Source organism: Felis catus, chromosome B2, assembly GCF_018350175.1.
Source record: "Felis catus isolate Fca126 chromosome B2, F.catus_Fca126_mat1.0, whole genome shotgun sequence".
Taxonomy (NCBI): Eukaryota; Metazoa; Chordata; class Mammalia; order Carnivora; family Felidae; genus Felis; species Felis catus.
This window is the reverse complement of record NC_058372.1, coordinates 117,282,086-117,301,464: the sequence shown is the minus strand read 5'-3', so window position 1 is coordinate 117,301,464 and position 19,379 is coordinate 117,282,086. Positions and strand designations below refer to the sequence as shown.

At 39.6% G+C, this 19,379-nt stretch overlaps 1 protein-coding gene across 1 annotated transcript in view; it reads left to right on the top strand.

Annotated features, from left to right (window-relative positions):
- LOC109499893 (translation initiation factor IF-2-like) overlaps window positions 1-19,379 on the top strand; it is a 29,804-nt gene that overhangs the window by 3,146 nt on the left and 7,279 nt on the right. Inside the window, exons 2-5 of the mRNA XM_045058659.1 lie at window positions 1,145-1,197; window positions 6,489-6,619; window positions 15,800-15,998; window positions 17,713-17,952. Of these exons, the coding sequence (XP_044914594.1) occupies window positions 1,145-1,179 (35 nt within the window). The 3' untranslated portion in view covers window positions 1,180-1,197; window positions 6,489-6,619; window positions 15,800-15,998; window positions 17,713-17,952. The remainder of the gene's footprint in view (window positions 1-1,144; window positions 1,198-6,488; window positions 6,620-15,799; window positions 15,999-17,712; window positions 17,953-19,379) is intronic.

Below are 19,379 nucleotides of genomic sequence, written 5' to 3'. Positions count from 1 at the left end.
ATCTCTGTAATTCAACTACCTACAAACACTACTAACAGAGGAACTTTGAACCTCATTTCTCCCATTCCTTAAGTAGGAACAAAGTTTTTGTGCAAATTGAATGAAACAACACATATAAGACTCTTCACAGCTGTGACATAGATTCTCAATACATGTTTAAACACACACACACACACACACACACACACACACACACACACCAAACTTGTTTTAATGTTATTTAACATAGTAAAAAAGAAGACTCTTCCTTTGGAATCAAGAATTAACTTGAGAAAATTTTTGAAATATGAAGATCTACATTTTCATTGCTGGTATACTATAAATGGAAGCCCAATGGATGGCAACAAATTTTTAGTAAATTCATTTTGAAAATATACACTGGAATAAAAAGAGTAAGTATTTTAAGTAGATCATGTAACAAGGCTAAGAAATGGAGTGTTGGAAAGTTTGTGTGATATACCCATTTTCTTTTTCCATAAATGCAGCCCATAGCATCTCCAGACTTGAGAAGAGGTCCTCAATCAAAAAAACACTTTTTTTAATCTTCAATGGAAAACAAATGCAATTGTTTGCTAGATTCTCATCTGAATTATTTCACTCCAGCTGTGAAATAGATTGATAGTCTCAAGGCCCCCAAGGTATCTCTGCTGGAAGCCATAGTTGCTGTTTCAAAGTAAGGGGTAAAAAAAGGACAAAGTCAATTAAAGAAAATGAGCTATCTGATTTTATCTTTAAAATTTGGAATTAGGCAGAAGGAATACAGGGGAAAGAAAAAGGTAGCAGAAATACATTTACAAATAAATCTTTAAGGTCATTTTTATTTCACCATGATTTTGAATACCACTCTAGCACATTTTTTTTAATTTTTCTTTCTCATTATGGGCAATTGGCTGATAGTTCAGCATATTTAGCAGGAGAAAGATGCTGCTAATTTCATTAAACATGCAAGTGAGAGTACTAACTCCTCTCAAATAGAGGTTTCATAACTTTACAGCAGATACTATTACTTAAATATTTTATAAATTCTGTATTAAGCCCCTTATCTGACGATAATCTGATTAGATTATTTTTCCCTGAGGAACACTAATAGCATATAGATTCAAAATGTCTTTCTTCTAAAGTCCCAATTCTTTCCTTTGTACAGATTTGTACCAAATGTGGGTAAGGATCACTTTATGACTGCTGGCAATCCAGGAGGTACGTTCTCAAAAAAGTTTCTGACTGTGTGTTTTGTTACAAGAATCTTCTCACAGAAGATGGTAGATTTTGCTGAAATAGTGGAAAAGATGGTAATGGTAACCTACCTGTTCCACTGTCCATGGTACTGAACCATTTGGGCCTCAGTGCCTGGCTACTCAAAGTGTGGTCTGAGGATGGGAAACACTGGCATCACTGGAGGTTGTTAGAATAGCAGGATCTTGGGCTCCAGTCCAAACCTACTGAACCATACTCTGCAATTAACAACATCCTTAAATGATCCATCGGCTTATGAAAATTTGAGAAATGCTGCACTAGGACACAGTTCACATTATCTTGTAACTATCCTGGTGCTTTGCTTATATCACCCCTCATTTCAGTCCCTTCCTGAAGCACAGCCCAAATGCTGCCTTTTTTTTTTTAATTTTTTTTTTCAACGTTTATTTATTTTTGGGACAGAGAGAGACAGAGCATGAACGGGGGAGGGTCAGAGAGAGAGGGAGACACAGAATCGGAAACAGGCTCCAGGCTCTGAGCCATCAGCCCAGAGCCCGACGCGGGGCTCGAAATCACGGACCGCGAGATCGTGACCTGGCTGAAGTCGGGCGCTTACCGACTGCGCCACCCAGGCGCCCCTAAATGCTGCCTTTTAAGCTATGTTTTATTTGGTGATGGGAGTGTGGTATTACACAGACATCATAGCTTTGGAATCAAGCAACTAGGTTAAAATCTCAACTTGTACTGACCACTCTGAGCTTCATTGTCCTCATTCATGAAGTGTCAATCATTATAGTATGTCCTTATAATGCCATTTTAAGAATTCAATGATAATAAAATATTATTTGTAAAGCACTTAGCCTGGCAGGTAGCAAATGTTCAACAAGTCTCTCAATCACCTTGTGAGTGCTACATCCTTTACCAAACAGGGGGGGCCCTCTCAGTATCACACTCTTGGACATGGTGAAAATTTATTGTAAAACAATTTAATCTTTAATTTCTGCTCAATCAAATCACAGTACAACCACATTAAATTAGTTAATAAAGTTAGTTAATACCTAACAAATAATACCTAACAATAAATTAGTTAATACCTAACAAATCTTCTTTTGGTATTCTGTGTCTCCACCCAAAATTATGACCTAGAGGAAAGAAGGATATGTTCTTTCTTGACAATTGTGTGAGACTATTCTTATTAAATTAAAGCAAGATGACTTGTTATTTTGAATTGTAAAAATGTTTATAAATATCTGGATGCCTTAATTCTACTACCAACAAAAATCCATACACGTGTACAGCTGACATTGTAAACAGTAACCATTTACACTTATGTATAGTCTCTAATTAAGCCACAATGTTGGTTTAAAAAAATGGAATGCAGTTTAAGATCTTTTTTAAATGTTTATTTATTTCTGAGACAGAGAGAAACAGAGCATGAGTGGGGGAGGGGCAGAGAGAGAGGGAGACACAGAATCCAAAGCAGGCTCCAGACTCTGGGCTGTCAGCACAGAGTCTGACATGAGGCTCGAACTCACAAACCGTGAGATCATGACCTGAGCTAAAGTCGGTCGCTCAACTGACTGAACCACCCAGGCGCCCCTGGAATGCAGTTTAAATTGTGCTATTTAGGATCCCTGGGAATACCCTTTCACACACTTATTTTAAAACATGAGAAAATGTTGACACATTCATTTTTCAAAAGAAATGTCAAATCTGATAATCTGTTCTGTTACAATAGTCATTTAATGAGTTCTGACACTTGGAATCACTGCTCATTGTGCCACTGCTGGTCTGAAAACACCTATAAGGTGTTTCTTCTATAAGGGAATGAGCTATAATGAACTTGAGCAGGCCAAATCTTCTTTTAGGCATGATCTTCATTTCTTTAACTTATTGGAAAAAAAGGCTTTGGAATACTTGACATATCATTCCTTTTGGCTCCCTCATTTTTTACTTTATGAACACAAGTTAAGTGCCTGTCTCAGGATCATATAACTAGAGAGTGGTAAGGGCATGACTAGAACTTGGGTCATTTTATTCCTACTTCAGAGTCTATTCAATATTCACTCACATAAAACATGATTCATGTTGGGCTGCCTTAAAGTCAGCTTTAAAGTGATTGTTTGAAAGATTTTAGCATATCCCTGGAAGTAAATGCATTTCCCCAGCTTTACCACATGTCCACACCTAAGGAAACAGGCTTATAATAAAATGTGAATAGAAATTCAGTTTTAGATTGTTCATTCATTAATTCAGAAAGCATGCACATAATGTATTGGACATTATATTCATTTAAAGCCATATAAAAATGAATGAGTCAGAGCCCTTTCCCTCATATTTATTGTGGTCTGGTGTGTTTTTGAACTTTCATAAGAATACAATTGCCATATGAAAAGTGCCCTAATAGGGGTACAAAATGATATAAAGTAGGGTTGTCAGAAATCCTTTGGAGAGCTATAGCTCAAAGGAGATTTCAAAGACATGGGGAGGCCAGATCTTGGTCTTAAAAGAGGAAGAAGCTTCAAAGTGTGGACAGGGGAAACAGAATTCAAAGAAACAGAATTTCTGTGTGTGCAATTTCCAGAGGAGAAAACAGTGTGGTACATTCAGAGGAGTGTAGGTAAAGCCAATATGGCAGGAGTGTGGAAATAAGCCAGAGCTATAGAAAGGAATTTGGAGAGAGAGATAGGGACCACCTCACAGAGGGCCTTGCATTCCAGGTTAAGGAGTTCAGATTTTATCCTGGAAAAATTAGGGAACGTTAGAATATTCCTTTGGCAGAAGTGTCAGAGGTTACATGTAAGGGGTGAGAAACTCAGAAGCAGACAGGCAAAAACGTTAGAAGATTTTTGTAATAGCCCAGGTGAGGGAAGATGATGGGCTGATTTAGGACATTGGAAGTGATGATGAATTCGAAAAATTCAGAAAACACATATTTTTATTTACACTCTCTAGCACTGGTATTCAATGAGCAGAGCAATGCATACTTTTCTATTCATTCTTCTCCTGCTAAATAAGAAATGAAGACTAAGGGTTCATCGGCGGTTTCCACCATGGTATAATTCTGTGTCCTCAAAAATATCTGATCCATTAAAGAGTTAAAATTCAGGTATATATTGGCGCTCTTGGGTGGCTCATCAGTTGTGTCTGACTTCAACTCAGGTCATGATCTCCCAGCTTGTGAATTCGAGCCCCACGTCAGGCTCTATGCTGACAGTTCAGAGACTGGAGCCTACTTCAGATTCTGTGTCTCCCTCTCTCATTCTGTCTCTCTCTCTCTCAAAAAATATAAACATTAAAAAAAATCAGGTATATATAAAAGCAATGGTTTGCATTATTATCCATAGCAACAATACCATAGCGAACCTTCATATAGTACTCACTATGAAGAAGGCATAATTCTAAGCATTCTGAGGGAAGTGAAGTGATTTACACAAGTTAGTAAGCAGAGCCACTGGGCTTATGAGCCATGCAAGCTGATGCCAGAATCTGAGCTCTCAAGAACTGTTAGCTGCTTTTCAATAAAAACTGGAAAGCACCTCTGGGCTCATCAGTAGGAGCAGTCAAATTATGATATGTTCACGCAACGGAATACCATGCAGCGCTAAACAGAAAAGATCCATATCCAGTGATATGGGTAGATTTCAAAGAGATACTGTTAAGTGAAAAAAGAAGGTGTAGACCATCTTGTATAGTGTGATCCCATCTTTGTGAAAGTGTGTGTGTGTGTGTGCGCGCGTGTGTGTAAGACAAGAAGGGATACACATTTTTATTTTATACAATTTCGTTCCTTTATTTTTTTAATAATGACATTGTATTAATTTTTATAGTAACATTTAAAAATTAATAATAACAATCTTGAAGACTTTTCTCTGTAACCGTGGACCTAGAAACAGATGGATCTTACTGATAAATTACAGACTTAGGAAGTTCACGTTCATATTTTCAGACTTTTCTTCAAACTTGGCATATACACACAGCAAATTTAGATTTAAATACCAGATTTGACCTTATAATTTGTCAGCTAAAATACAGAATTTTTCGAATCTTTACTGGAGATGTGCAATTTTTTGAGAGAGAGAGAGCATGCCTGAGCACTAGTGGGGGAGAAGGGCAGATGAAGAGACAGAGAGAGAGAATCTTAAGCAAGGCCCCCACTAAGCAACTCTTAAATGATTTTAAAAATAGAAAGTGATACATTATTGCTATTAGAGAAATTAACCTTATTAAATGGACTTCTGCTTAATTCAGCATTCCTTTCCTATTGACAAAATAAATCCTCATTCCTCAAATGCATGTCAAATCAGCTCTTTTGTTTTCCTGTGGGCTTCTTCATTAATTATTTAAACAAAGGTTGACATGGGCCAACCAAAAGATCTGAGAACAAAGCTTTCACAATGTTTACCCAAATATACCCATGAGCCTCTTTTACCAGGTTTTATAAAGTGTAGAGTGTACTAGTAGATTTTTCTTCACAGATTGACCAGTTACCCAATAGAAGATTTGAAATTACTTTTTTAGCCTTGAAAGAAAAGATACACCTGGAATGTTGGAGCTCAAAGAGTTTAACTTGCCCAGAAACTGACCCAACAAATATTATTAGGTCTAGGACAAGGACAGGTCTCCTGTCTTGTTGCTCAGTACCCTCCTATGTAAAAACATTCTCTTGTAAATGGTTACAGTGAGGATACAGGTGCTTTGCCAGGGACTTTTGCAAATCAAGAGATTAATGAAGGCCAGCCTACTGGATCTGCGATGTTACTGGATAATTGAGGAAAGATGCTTTATTGAAATGTAAAGATGGCCTGTAGGAAAATGTGAAAAATCGCAGGGACTTTAAAGACAAAATACAATATAGCAAAGAAATTCTGACTTCCCACCTAATGATTTGATTCATGTCCCAGTTTGTGGCACAGTAGATATAAAGGTAAAAACCCACTTTCCTCAGCAAAAGGAATATTTTGATGAAATTGTTTCTGAATCCCTTGCAAAATTAAGAACATTGAAGGGCTCCTGGGTGGCTCAGGTGGGTAAGCCACAGACTTTTGATTTCAGCTCAGGTCATGATCTCACAGTTCATGAGATCGGGCTCCATGTCAGGTTCTGCCCGATCAGTGTGGAGCCTGCTCGGGATTCTCTCTCTGCCCGTCTCCTCTAGCACTCTCTCTCTTTCTCTCTCTCTCAGAAGCTAAGCAACACTGAGAGGAGCCACTCAGGTTTGAGAACATATGAAATATGAATTAATTACCAAAAACCAGTAGGTATCTGGTTGTCCTCTTATTTCTTCCCTACAGTTTCACAGTCAAAGGAACCTACTAGATCCAGAAAGGGCAAAGGATTGACAGTCGAGCACATTCTGATGAATTGTACCCTTAGGGAAAAAAAGAAGAAAACCAAGAAGTCCTCTGATACCATCTATGGGAAGGTCAGAAACTATAAATTTGTGATAACAACTGTTTTTTCTTTTATTCAATATATTTCTCATGACTTCCTACTACTAGGAGCCAGGCTTTGTTCTGGGCCAACCGTCTGCACCATTAATGATTTGGATCCCACAGGGGGCAGAAAGTCACTGTAGACAAAGAATAGCAACAGGAAATGGTAAGTGCTGTAAAGAACATAAAGCAGGGGAAGAGGCTGAGAGTGATCCAGCAGAGGACCGTGGCTTTATGTAGAGGTGTCAGTGAAGTCCTCTCTGGGAGCAGATACTTGAGGGGAATATATAAAGGGGATAAGGCAGAGCCTTGACAATATGTGCAGCAGAGGCAGACCAGGTTGAGGGGGCAGCAAATGCAGGAAAACTCTGAGATGGAATATTTTGGGTGTGTTTGGGGACCAACCAGAGGCCAGGATGGCCAGGCAGATGAGGGAGAGGGTGAATGGTGACAGATGAGAGAGGAGAGTCAGTCTGGGACCGAGTGTCCAGGGCTCTGTAGGACTCAAGCTTCAGCTGCAAATCACACCATTTAAAGTTGTACCCTTATCTCCTATAACAAGCACAACGATAGAAATTGTGACTTGAGGGGCTCTTGACTGGCTCAATCAGTGGAGCATGTGACTCTTGATCTCAGGGTCATGAGTTCAAGTCCCATGTTGGGTGTGGAGCCTACTAAAAATAAATATATATATATATATAAAATTAAAAAGAGAAATTGAAATTTTATTTCTGGACACCCATTTCAAACTATTAAAATGCCAAAATTAATAACCCGAATAAATAAAACAAAAACATACGTGCAGGTGCTTAGGTTCTAGAGGGTCCTTGTCCTCTGCTCGGTTTGAGCAATTGCACCTACACAGAAAAAACTGGTAGCCAAGCAGGGAGCCCAGTATCAGCTTTACAATGGCTATGCAAATACGTTAAGCAAATTCCAAAATGAAGAGCTGTCTAATGAAAGGTGAATTGGAAACACTGCTATAGGCTGAGTCATTCTACTCCCTCTCTCTTCATCACTGGGCCCTCTGTGTCAGGCAGTTGAGCTAGAGCACAGCACTGGCCTTTTTTTTTTTTTTTTTAATTTTTTTTTCAACGTTTATTTATTTTTGAGACAGAGAGAGATAGAGCATGAATGGGGGAGGGTCAGAGAGAGGGAGACACAGTATTCAAAACAGGCTCCAGGCTCTGAGCTGTCAGCACAGAGCCTGACTCGGGGCTCAAACGCACGGACCGTGAGATCATGACCTGAGCCGAAGTCGGCCGCTTAACTGACTGAGCCACCCAGGCGCCCCAGCACTGGCCTTTTTAACTGAGAAGGAGTCAAACATTTCAAAGATAAAGGGATATAGACCAGAGATCCAGAGATCTCTTTAACACAGAGATCCCAAAGGGAGTCGGGAGAGAGTCAAGAAGTATGTACTCCAACACTTTCCTCTTGGCTTTCTGCCCACAGAAACGCTAGGAGATGGGAACACACATGATCACACTTACATGTGGAAGCTAGGAAAAACAAAAAAAACAACCTCATGGATATAGAGAACAGACTGGTGGTTGTGTTTAGATTTACGGTGGTGATCATTCTGAGATACAAATTTGAATCATTATATTGTCCACCTGAAACTAATACAATGTTATATATTATTCAGTTATACCTCAAAAAAAGCAAACAGAAAAGAAACATGGGAAAAATGAAAGATGTTTTGACTTCCTCTAACATTATAGTTTTTAAACAATTATAAACCAAAAATAGTTAAGCTTTATCATAATAATCCTTTTTGCTGAGCCTCCTTAATTTAAAAAAAAAAAAAAAAAAAAAAGGCTCTACGACTTTCAGAACAAAGACACGTCTGTTCCAGGTGAGCCTCCCTGGAGTAGCATATGCTTTCTCTACTGCTTACAGAAACCGTGAATTTCATTCAAAATAAAGATCAACTCCTCAAAATGTTTAATTTCTAGCTCAGTAAGCATGAAGACCTCAGACACACCAGAATGATAAGTTCTGAAAAAGAGAAAATTTCATAGTCTTTAAAAAAAATTTTTTTAACATTTATTTATTTTTGAGAGACAGAGAGACAGAGTGTGAGCAGGGAGGGGCAGAGAGGGAGACAGAATTAGAAACAGGCTTCAGGCTCTGAGCTGTCAGCACAGAGCCCCATGCGGGGCCCGAACTCAAGGACCTCGAGATCATGACCTGAGCCAAAGTTGGGTGCTTAACTGACAGAGCCAGCCAGGTGCCCCCAAAATTTCAGTCTGCAACGACTGTCACTCTAACTGTAGCTAGATTGTCCTTTTCTTGAGTTGGCATTAGCACTGGTGTTGAGAGCCCTTTTGATTGGAGGTAATTTGCAATCCTAAATATGAGAACTGGTGGTTCCTAGTGGCAGAGGTGAAGTTTTATTTATAGTAAGAAAAGTCATAAAGTGAAGAGGTTTCAATTCAAAACCATTTAAATTGTGAGTCACCCTTGAGTTTTAAGATATGATAAGTAAAACCGTCAGCCGAAATCATTTCAATGGGCTTTTTACTCATCAAGCCTTAATATCTTTATTCATTAACACAGCTCCTTAAAAAAAATAGCTCCTTGACTTGAATTGACCCCCTCTTTCTTTCATAAAACCACCATATTAATTTTTAATGAAGGAATTTTCTTGCCTAAAAACTTCAGTGGCTGCCCATCACAACAAGATAAATGCAAACTATTCAGCTTGTCTTAACAGCCTGGTTTGTTTCTGACCTCTCTAGACTTATCTATAACCCCTCTTGTGGCACGAATAGAAACTGCTTTATCTGGATGTCCTAACATTCAACTGGGGAGTAGGACAAAATCCTTGACCCTTGATAGACGTTGAGAGTTTTCTAGTTCCAAACAGGAGAACCTGTTTTTCTGGTTTTCCTTCTTGACTCCCTATGTTCATATATGAAACCAGGCGGCCTGACTTCTTTTGTACCACCTGGGGACAGCTGACGTATTTTCACTTCCTCACTGTGAGGAGGGGCTTCGAAGGTCAGTTTCTATGTTTCCCCCTTCAGTAAACATGTGCCACGGGCCTGATGCGTGCCAGGCACGAAGGACTCGCAAGCATTCTGAATGCCCCTGTCTCTGAGGGGGCTTCAGGAGATGTGGATGCTCTCTCTATCCCCACCTCCCCCAGACCAATCTCATCCATAGTTTTGCCTAAGGCTGCCCTAGCCTAAGGAATTCTTTTTTTTTTAAATTTTTTTTTTTCAATGTTTTTCATTTATTTTGGGGACAGAGAGAGACAGAGCATGAACGGGGGAGGGGCAGAGAGAGAGGGAGACACAGAATCGGAAACAGGCTCCAGGCTCCGAGCCGTCAGCCCAGAGCCTGACGCGGGGCTCGAACTCCCGGACCGCGAGATCGTGACCTGGCTGAAGTCGGACGCTTAACCGACTGCGCCACCCAGGCGCCCCAAGCCTAAGGAATTCTTATTTGCCAACACAATACAGTTCTATCTGGACTCACCCAACTCTTCCTGTTTTATCCAAACCATTCAGCTCAGCATGAGGAACACCTTCCTGGACGGGAGAAGCTGAGGAGTTGTTTCCACAGCTCTCTGACAGGAAATGCCTCGCTGGATGGAAGCATCTGCTTGATTGAAGACAAAAAGAGATTACAAGTTGATACTTCCTTTTTCATGCCTAGGCCCCTTCTCCTAACACTTCTCTCCCTTGAGGGGAGCCCTCTGGCACGCTGCCTCCACCTCCATGCAGGCAGCTAATTGCCTCCCTGTTCTCTTCAGGCTTCTTTCAAATCCCCCTCCCCTCCCCACACACACACAACAAAATCCAATTCAATTCAGCATTTTTTTTATTAAGTACTTAATAACTATTGGGCCACTCGATCATTGCCCCACCTTAAGACGTTTAGAGCAAATTGACTGATTAATTGTATGGAAAACTATTCACATCCCAGATTTAGATCAATGAAACATCCTTTCTTCCTCCATTTTTATACAATTCTGTGCTTCAAGTATAAACAAGTTGTGTTGAAATTTTGATAGGGGAGATAGAGGGGGTGAGTTAGGCACAGTGAGGGCCAGTGTCCTGAAATAGCAGAGGAAAATGTCCCAGGCCAAAGTAAATCTTTCTTTCTTCCTTTCCTTTCCTTCCTTCCTTCCTTCCTTCCTTCCTTCCTTCCTTCCTTCCTTCTTTCCTTCCTTCCTTCCTTCCTTCCTTCTTTGAAGAATATGTATAATGGGGAAGGGATGACATCAGGAGGAATGGATTGCCCATCAGGCCCAGGGGAAGTTAGAAGCCAGTGTCTCTGGAAAAAATGTTTAAGCATAAAACATTAAGAGAATAAAGTTAGATTACAAATTAGATTCCAGGGGTGCCTGGGTGGCTCAACTGGTTAAGCATCTGACTCTTGATCTCGACTCAGGGCATGATCTCATGGTTCATGGGTTCAAGCCCCGCATTGGGCTCTGTGCTGACAGCACAGGCTTGGGATTCTCTCTCTCCCTTTCTCTCTGCCCCTCCCCTGCTCACACTTGCTTTTTCTCTCTCTCTCTTTCTCTCTCAAAAATAAATAGGTAAATAAACGTAAAAAATAACAAAAAAATAATTAGATTCCAGGGTTTGGGCGGTGTGCAAAGAGACAGGTGGATAGAGATATATGTGTAGGAAAGGTGCTGGGAAGAAAATAACCAAATGTTAGCCATTGTCCTTACTGGTTGGAGTGGTTGGGGTGGGGGTGGGGAATCTTGTTTCCTGTGTATTACCAAGTTTTGTACAGTGAACATTTGTTACTCTGTAATGAGAAAAATAAATTGTTAGTAAGAAACAAAACCCAGAAATATTTTCCATGCTGAGGGTTGCCTGCTGCCTTGGGGGGGGGGGGGTCTAGCAGGAACCTCTTTCAGGGGACTTATTGGGGTAAAAAGGGTGCCCTTGTCTCTGTGTCAGTGATTTTTCCTCCAGTGGCACCTCTGTTCTGTCATTTCTTGTTCATAGCCACTTGTCAGTATTTGTAGCCTCTAGCCCACCCAGCTCACACCGTGCACCCTATCCTTTGCCCTTGGGACTAAGCACTCATAGTCTAACCCCAAGGAGAGAAGATGGGAGCAGTGTAAGAATCTGGACAATCCTGGAGAACTGGGGCTGTATGATACATTTAGCTTTGCTACAGAATTACAGGCATGCCTTTTATTATTTAATCACTTCTTCACCCATACATCTGTGTGTTATTTTTATGCTGACCAGTAGTTTCAGACAAAAGTCCCGTGTGACTGGAAAACATCCTCTCCAGTCTCTTGGCGATGACTTACAATATGGGTAGTTCACTTAAGATCCTGAGTTGTGGAGATTTGGGGCTGACCTGAGGGACCTCAGGGAGAAGGTCTGAGCTTTCAGTGAAATGAAATCTTTTGTAAGTTAAAAGGTGATTTGAAAACGATTCTAAGATAATGCATCCCTGAAATTGCATTCTATACCAGATCCAATATAAAATTATGCCAAAAACCCAAAAGTACATTAAAAAAATCAATGAAAATAATCACAGAAGTAATTAAATTCTATCATCATCTCCACAAAGTTAAGTCGTTTTCTAGAAGTTTCTAAAAATTACTGATTTGACTCCATTCTAGAAGAGTCATGTTTTGTTCCTAGTAATTTTGAATCAAGGCCACCCAATATGGTCTGGATTTTCTAGATTCGCCAGCTATGTGCTTACCAAAACACAGTCAACATTTTCTTTTATACATTATAGATAAAGCCTCTGATAATTTTATAAAATTTTAATGATATTTGTTACTGCTACTTTTCAAGAAAGCTATTTAGCCTCTTACTGTAGGTCCAAAGCAGTCAAAAACCAATTAGAATATTGAGTTCTATATGAAACTTACTATACAATGGAATATTGGGTTAAATAATTTTCCTTTGTTTCTTTTAACAATAGAATCTCACTTTTTATGCTATCGTTAAAGAAAAAAAAATGTGTACATTTCCAATATTCTGGAAGTCCATCAAGACAATATGGTGTTTCATATTTAAAAAAAAAAAAAAAAGAGAAATCCTTGAATAAACAAGAACACACTATGGTTTGCAGAGCCTCTGAAGTGAGTTTTAAAGCTATTAACTTTAATTATAAATGTGATTGTAAGATATTAAAATTAATAGCCCAATTCTTAGCTAAAATTAATTGAAACTGATGCTTAATGCACAGATTGTTTAGCAATTACATTTTTGTGTTTTCACACTAATTTTCCAAAGCTACTGCTCAGCTTATTCGTGGTAGCCAAAAAACAGCTCATTATGAACCCAAAACATTTTTTTCTGCGGTTTGTAAGCAACATCTTGGTGGGGAAAAATAAGACTCTAAATCTCTGGTCCATAGCCATTTTATTTTCTTTGTTGTTATTTATTAGACACAGGTCATTTGAGAATCTGGTAAAAAACAAAACAAAACAAAACAAAAAAACTATAGCTCCTCATCCCAAAAAAAAGACTAACACCAGGGTGCCTGGGTGGCTCAGTTGGTTAAGCTTCCAACTTTGGCTCAGGTCAAGACCTCACAGCTTGTGAGTTTGGGCCCCGAATCGGGTCCTGGGCTGACAACTGAGAGCCTGGAATCTGCTTCAGATTCTGGGTCTCCCTCTCTCTCTGCTCCTCCCCTGCTTGTGCTCTCTCTCTCTCTCTCTCTCAAAAATAAACATTAAAAAATTATAGAAAAATACTAATGCCATCACATCTACAATTTTTTCCTGTGCTTGTAGAGAATTCAGTATTGGCCTGGCATCCTTTCAGACTACCCAATTATTCATAAGCCTGAGGTTAAGCATCCCTGTCCAAAGACCAGGTCAATGTTTCATGTTAAGGTCAAGAGACATGTCTGTGCTTTTGCTTTGTGGGAACTCTTTATTTCCCTGCCAAGTTTAGTCTACTGATAGAATAACAGGAACAGTTTATGAATATCTGAAACTTATTGAACTGAATTTACAAATGTGTCAGGGTGTAGAAAGCACGTAATTACACCTTTTAGTATTTATTTCATCCAGTTAGCAGGGTTAGAGAAAGTAGAGAAGACATAGTGAAATGTCATCCTGTGGCCATTTATTTTCTGGAAAGCTTTCAAAGAGCATGTTTCAATGTGCCTAACAGCCTGTTACCTTAACAACAAACTTCCCACTCACAAGGGCTGCCATGATGCACTGATGTCATCCTGCATCAATTCCAAGACATCCTCCAGGTCTTTGCTTGTGGACAAATGTCACAAATATACACAGAGTGTATATTCACTACAAATATCACTCTATCGCCTATGCAATGGAACGTACTGCACTGGAATATCCTCATTCACTTGTATATAATTTAAATGTTATTGGGATGTTTAAGTTGGAGTGGGCTTCATTTAATTTTGAGGCAAGTTAAGCCTGATTATGCTCCATTTCTCATTCAACAAATCTCCGTAGGTTCTTAAATGAGAGAAAACAACAAACCAACCAACCACTAAAACCTGAAATGAAAACAATAAGTAAAACTGGGCCTTCCTACTGTGTCTTTATTTAAAAGTCATTCATGTTTGACCATTTTGCATTGTCCATAGAATAGTCTCAGTTGTCAATTAGCTAAAGAATTCTGATGTCATGTGTTGTGTTAAAAGCAAGATAAAGTAATAGACCATATTGGTTATTATCATGCACCTTCCTTCCTTCCTTCCCTCCTTTCTTTTTCTTCTTTCTTTCTTTCTTTCTTTCTTTCTTTCTTTCTTTCTTTCTTTCTTTCCAGAAAATGTCAAGTGATATCATTTGTCAAATAATAAACATTAATGCTGAGAGTTTATGGACCCTAATGTCAATAAGGCTCAATCATTAGAGGCACCTAAAATCTTATATGGCCCAAGTGTATTGGAAACATTTTAAAGCTTCCGACATCATATTTTGCTTCCAGACAGATGTCACTCAAAGATGACACACGTTGTCTGGCGGTCTGACTCCATCAGGGAAATTAAACATCAAGAGAAAAAAAAAAAAAAAAGGTTCAACAAGACACACAACTTGAAGCAGTATAACCTTGAACTTTATCATAAAGGATGCCAGACAGCTGAATTCAATAGCAGAAAACCTTACACAAAGGTATTTGCTAAAAACAAATAAAACAAACAAACAAACAAAAATGAACAAAACAAACAAAAAAATAAAAAACAAACAAAAAAATAAAGTCTCAAAATGATATAAATATAAATATGATCAGAATATCAAATTGAATCAGATGTAATAATTTCTTCCTTAAGAGTTTCCAAAAAACTTTTAGGGAATTAAAAGATGAGATTTTGAGAATCCATCCTGATTTTACTTCAATCCTTTTTGTGTTTACTTAATTGATTAGCATTTGTGGTAGGCAGAATAATGTCTCCTCAAAGATGTCCATGCCCCAAACCCCAGAAATGGTGAATATATTGTGTTACATAGCAATGAGGAATTAAATTGTAGATGGAATTAAGGTTGCTAATCAGCTGACCTTGACATGGGGAGATTATCCTGGATTATCCAGGTGGGCTTAATATGATCACCAGAGTTCTTTTAAGTGAAAGAGAAAGGCAAGAGACTCCGAGTCAGGGGGAAATTTGAGGATGCTATGTTACTGGCTTTAAAATGGAGGAAAGGGGCTCCAAAGTCAAGACATGTTGGAAAAGGCAAGGAAACTGAATTTCCTCTAGAGTATCCAGAAGAAACTGTGCTGATGACATCTTGATGTCATCCCAGGGAGACTCACTTTGGACTTCTGACCTCCAGAATTCTAAGATAATAAATTTATATTGTTTAAACCACTGAGAGAGCAGTAATAGAAAACAAACATAGTGTTACTGAACGCATAGTATGTAACCACCTCTGCATTATAGATGGGGTACATATTGAGGCATAAGTCATGGTCTGTCAATAAGTTTTGCGGAGGTAAGATTACACATACAAAATGTCTCCTCTGCATATCATGGGGTGAGTTCCATGGGAAAACTTTTACAATATTAAGAATCCTCTGACTTTTAAGGGGCTACCTGAGGAGGATAAACTTCATCATATAAACTGAGAGAAATAGAGTTAGAAATTTATAGAGAATATTTGAATTGGAAAGACCAATACCTTATGTTGAATCAGAACTAATGTCTGGACTACTGACGTTCCTTCTTCTATATCCAACCACCTGTTTCAGAAGCTAACAATGAGAAATAATTCTTAGAAGTCCTATTTTCTCAAAGAGGAGTTTGGAAAGGAGGAAGTGTGATTGTGGATTTATAAGTCCACGTGGACTCAATGCAAGCGGCAGATGGTGAATGGTGGTGGCACTGACAGTCACCACTCCCCAACTCCTGGTTTTCTTCAGTCTGGTCTTCCACTCTTGGCTGGTGCTGGTAAGCATCTAATGGCTAGTAAACGTCTGATTATAACTTACATTCAAGACTGTATAGTTGAGTAACAACACTTTACACAAGCGCATGTAAGTACAAACACTGCCCGAGGTGCACTTATGAAGTGGCTGGAAACCGGTCCTGTACAAAGTCCATCACAGGATTGTGCAGCAAGGTGAAAATTCCCCATCTTGCATGGAGGGGTTGAGATTTGAAAGAAGAGTGTATTACATATCCAGATTCTGACATAAGTACAAGGATGTGCTTCTCCCTCTCAAAGGGTCACAGTTTTATAGCAATTATCTTTCCCTTCTGGCACACAGAACCAAAGAATCTTCAAAGAATTTGTCAGGTGTCTGGGCACAATATACAGATGTGAGGAAAAGTGATGGCAGGTGCTCTCCCAATATTAGTGTGGGTAGCTGAGTTTTTATGTGCTATGACCAGCATTTTAGAACATGAGTTTTCCAGCTTAAGAGTCAATATATGTGCATTTTAAAGCATTTATAGAACACTACCTACTGTAGCAAGATTGATTACCACATTTTCAGGTAGGAAATGACTACATTATCATAAGTACTTGCTTAGGACTACTACCCGTAGCATGTGAAAATACGGTGAATTTCTCCTCTGAATGTTTCTGAATAGAAATCACTATGAGATGCCCATTTTACCTATGGCAAATACTCAAACAGAATCAGTTATCAAAAATTTTACTTCCACTTCCCTGGTATTTCCTCTACTAACTGTAATTCGTATTCCTTCTTCCTCTTTTAGACATACTGGCATGCACTAAATTGGACTCTAGAATGTGGTATTATAAAGTGATTAAATACGGGCAAATCAGGATTCAAATCCCAGCTCTACCACTGTGTGTGACCCTAGCAATCTGAACTTCACCTGTAAAGCAGGATACTAGAAAATCTCTCACAAGTATTTTCTTGATAATTAAAGAGATAACTCATATAAAGTGCTTGATGCATTGTATTAATAAATGTTCACTTTCATTTTAATAGCTAATGCAAAGAAATCTACTGACAGAGAATGTGTTTATGTTAGTTTAGACAACCCCAGATTTAATAATGTTGGTTAAGTGAATAAATGAATTAATAATTACGTATCTGATTTGCTTAAGTCTATGACATGTAGTAAGAATGAGTACATTGTTCTTCATTTAGCAGGATACAAGCAGTGCTCTGTCAGGAAGATTCACTAATGGAATTGTCTCCTTGGTGGTGATTGGCTTGAGCTGAGCCGTCACATTCCCTGATGTGTTTGTCCTGGTGACAGGTCATACATATCAGAGAGTTGCTTGGTCAGGGTCCAGGCTGGACTCATCAGTCTTGGCACATTGTTGTCCTTCTCTGGAACGTACCTACCCATAAGGGGAGAGAACTCACAACCTTGGCCTCATTTCCATTCACCCTGGAGCATGACAAATGCCGCTCGTCAACTGCCTGCTGACCACTTGGCTTATCTTTGGGAACAGAAAGCCAGCTTGAGAAAAATGGCAGCTGGGAGCCCTACCCTTTGTTACTGTCAGGCCTTGGCCCATCCTCTGCAGCTCAGAGACAAAGGCGATTGGTGCTACCAAGTGTTTTTGCAAATATTATGAATCTTTTAAATGAAAAGGATTGATTGATAAATGCCATGTCCTCTTCATACTGAGCATACAGATCACCTGTCCGCTGGTAACACATTTGCCTACTGTTAATAGGGCTTGGTCGTCCATCTTCCACTGCCTTTCTCAGAGGACCACACTAATGGTGCGATCTGAGAGGAACTGCACGGGAAGGAGGGGAACCTGGGATTTCATTCTGGATCTGCACATACTGCCCAGGTGGCTTTGAGCAAGGAGGAAGAGACTAGCATTGTTGAACGCCTTCCAGGTACCAGTCGTTGTGTAAGATGCCATGCATGCAAGTAAACTCTTTAAACCTCCTGACAACCCTGTAAGGTAAGTGTAATGATCTTCCTTTTACAGATTAAGAAATTGAATCTCAGAGAGACTATATAGCTGAATAGGAACAGATTTGGTTCTTAATGCTGCTAATTGCAAAGCCTACTTTACTGTGTTGTCTCTGGAACTCAGTCATCTTATCCACCAAAAAGGACATGAATTAGGTGGTAGGCATCCACATGTTCCCAACAGAGAGTCGCACAAGATCAAGATCCAATGACACGTAAGGGCACCTGGATGGCTCAAACATCTGACTCTTGACTTGGGCTCAGGTCAGGATCTCATGACTCATGGGTTGGAGCCCTGCATCGGGCTCTGCGTTGACAGTGCAGAGACTGTTTGGTTTTCTCTCTCTCCCTCTCTCTGCCCCTTCCCCACTTGCTCACACACTCTCTCTATCTCTCAAAAATAAATAAACCTAAGAAAAATCCAATGCCACAGAGATCACAGCCTTTCCTTTTCTCTTTCTTTTTTTTTTTTAGAAACATTTTCTTTAATAAAAAGTCCATGTACTATATAGAAAGGTTGCAGAATTATTCACTGAGATAGCAATGAGTTTAAATGTGTCTCCCTCCTCCCCTCTCTTCCCACTGCCAATTTTAAGCAGAGCTCAGGGCTGTGCTCCTTCGATTCACAGGATAATTGTGGCCGAATGAAAAGCAGAAGCCACTTGAAATAACAGAGAATTTTCCTCGTTTTTGGGAAAGCCTCACCTCCTTGATGTCATTAGGATAAGCGCAGCAGGGGTAGAGGAAAGAGGAAGCAGTGCCTGTGAAGTCAACAGGGAGGTGGAAAGATTTCAACAGAGAAGGAAAAGAATGGAGTTCTCTGTGCAGGATTCTGAGCATGGTGCCAGGGCAGAGCCCCAAAGAAATGGTAGTTCTGTACAGGGGTCTGGTTGTTTTCTGGCTCCACTGAGGCTGGGTCTCAAGCACAGGCTTCCGAGCCTCCATGTGGCTCGGTACACATGTACCGAGGGCTTAAAGCACAGGGTACATGGGCTTCAAGCTTGAGGATGAGCTGACCACGATGAACTAGAGATGAAGCCTTCCTCCACTTTGTCGGCACCACATACACTTCCTGGATTCTTCTGCAGCCTTAATGACTAAGGCTGAGCTTCTCACCTGACAGTATAGGAGCTGAAAGCAGATTTTCTATGGATTTAAAATAATAAACAAATGGGATATTTCCTGCCAGCAGAGTTTATAGACTGAATCACACCTGCTCTACAGCATTGGTTGTGACTCAGACATGAGTCAAGTGCGCATGCAAACTTTATTCAAACCCATCTTCCTTTTGTTTCTAATCCCTCATAAGGCCTCTTTTTCATGGTGTAATTTTAAAGGAATTAAATTTGAGCTGCTCAAAATTCTGTATTAAATTATACTCAGCATCCACCAGAATTGCTAACTGCTCCAAGTCTA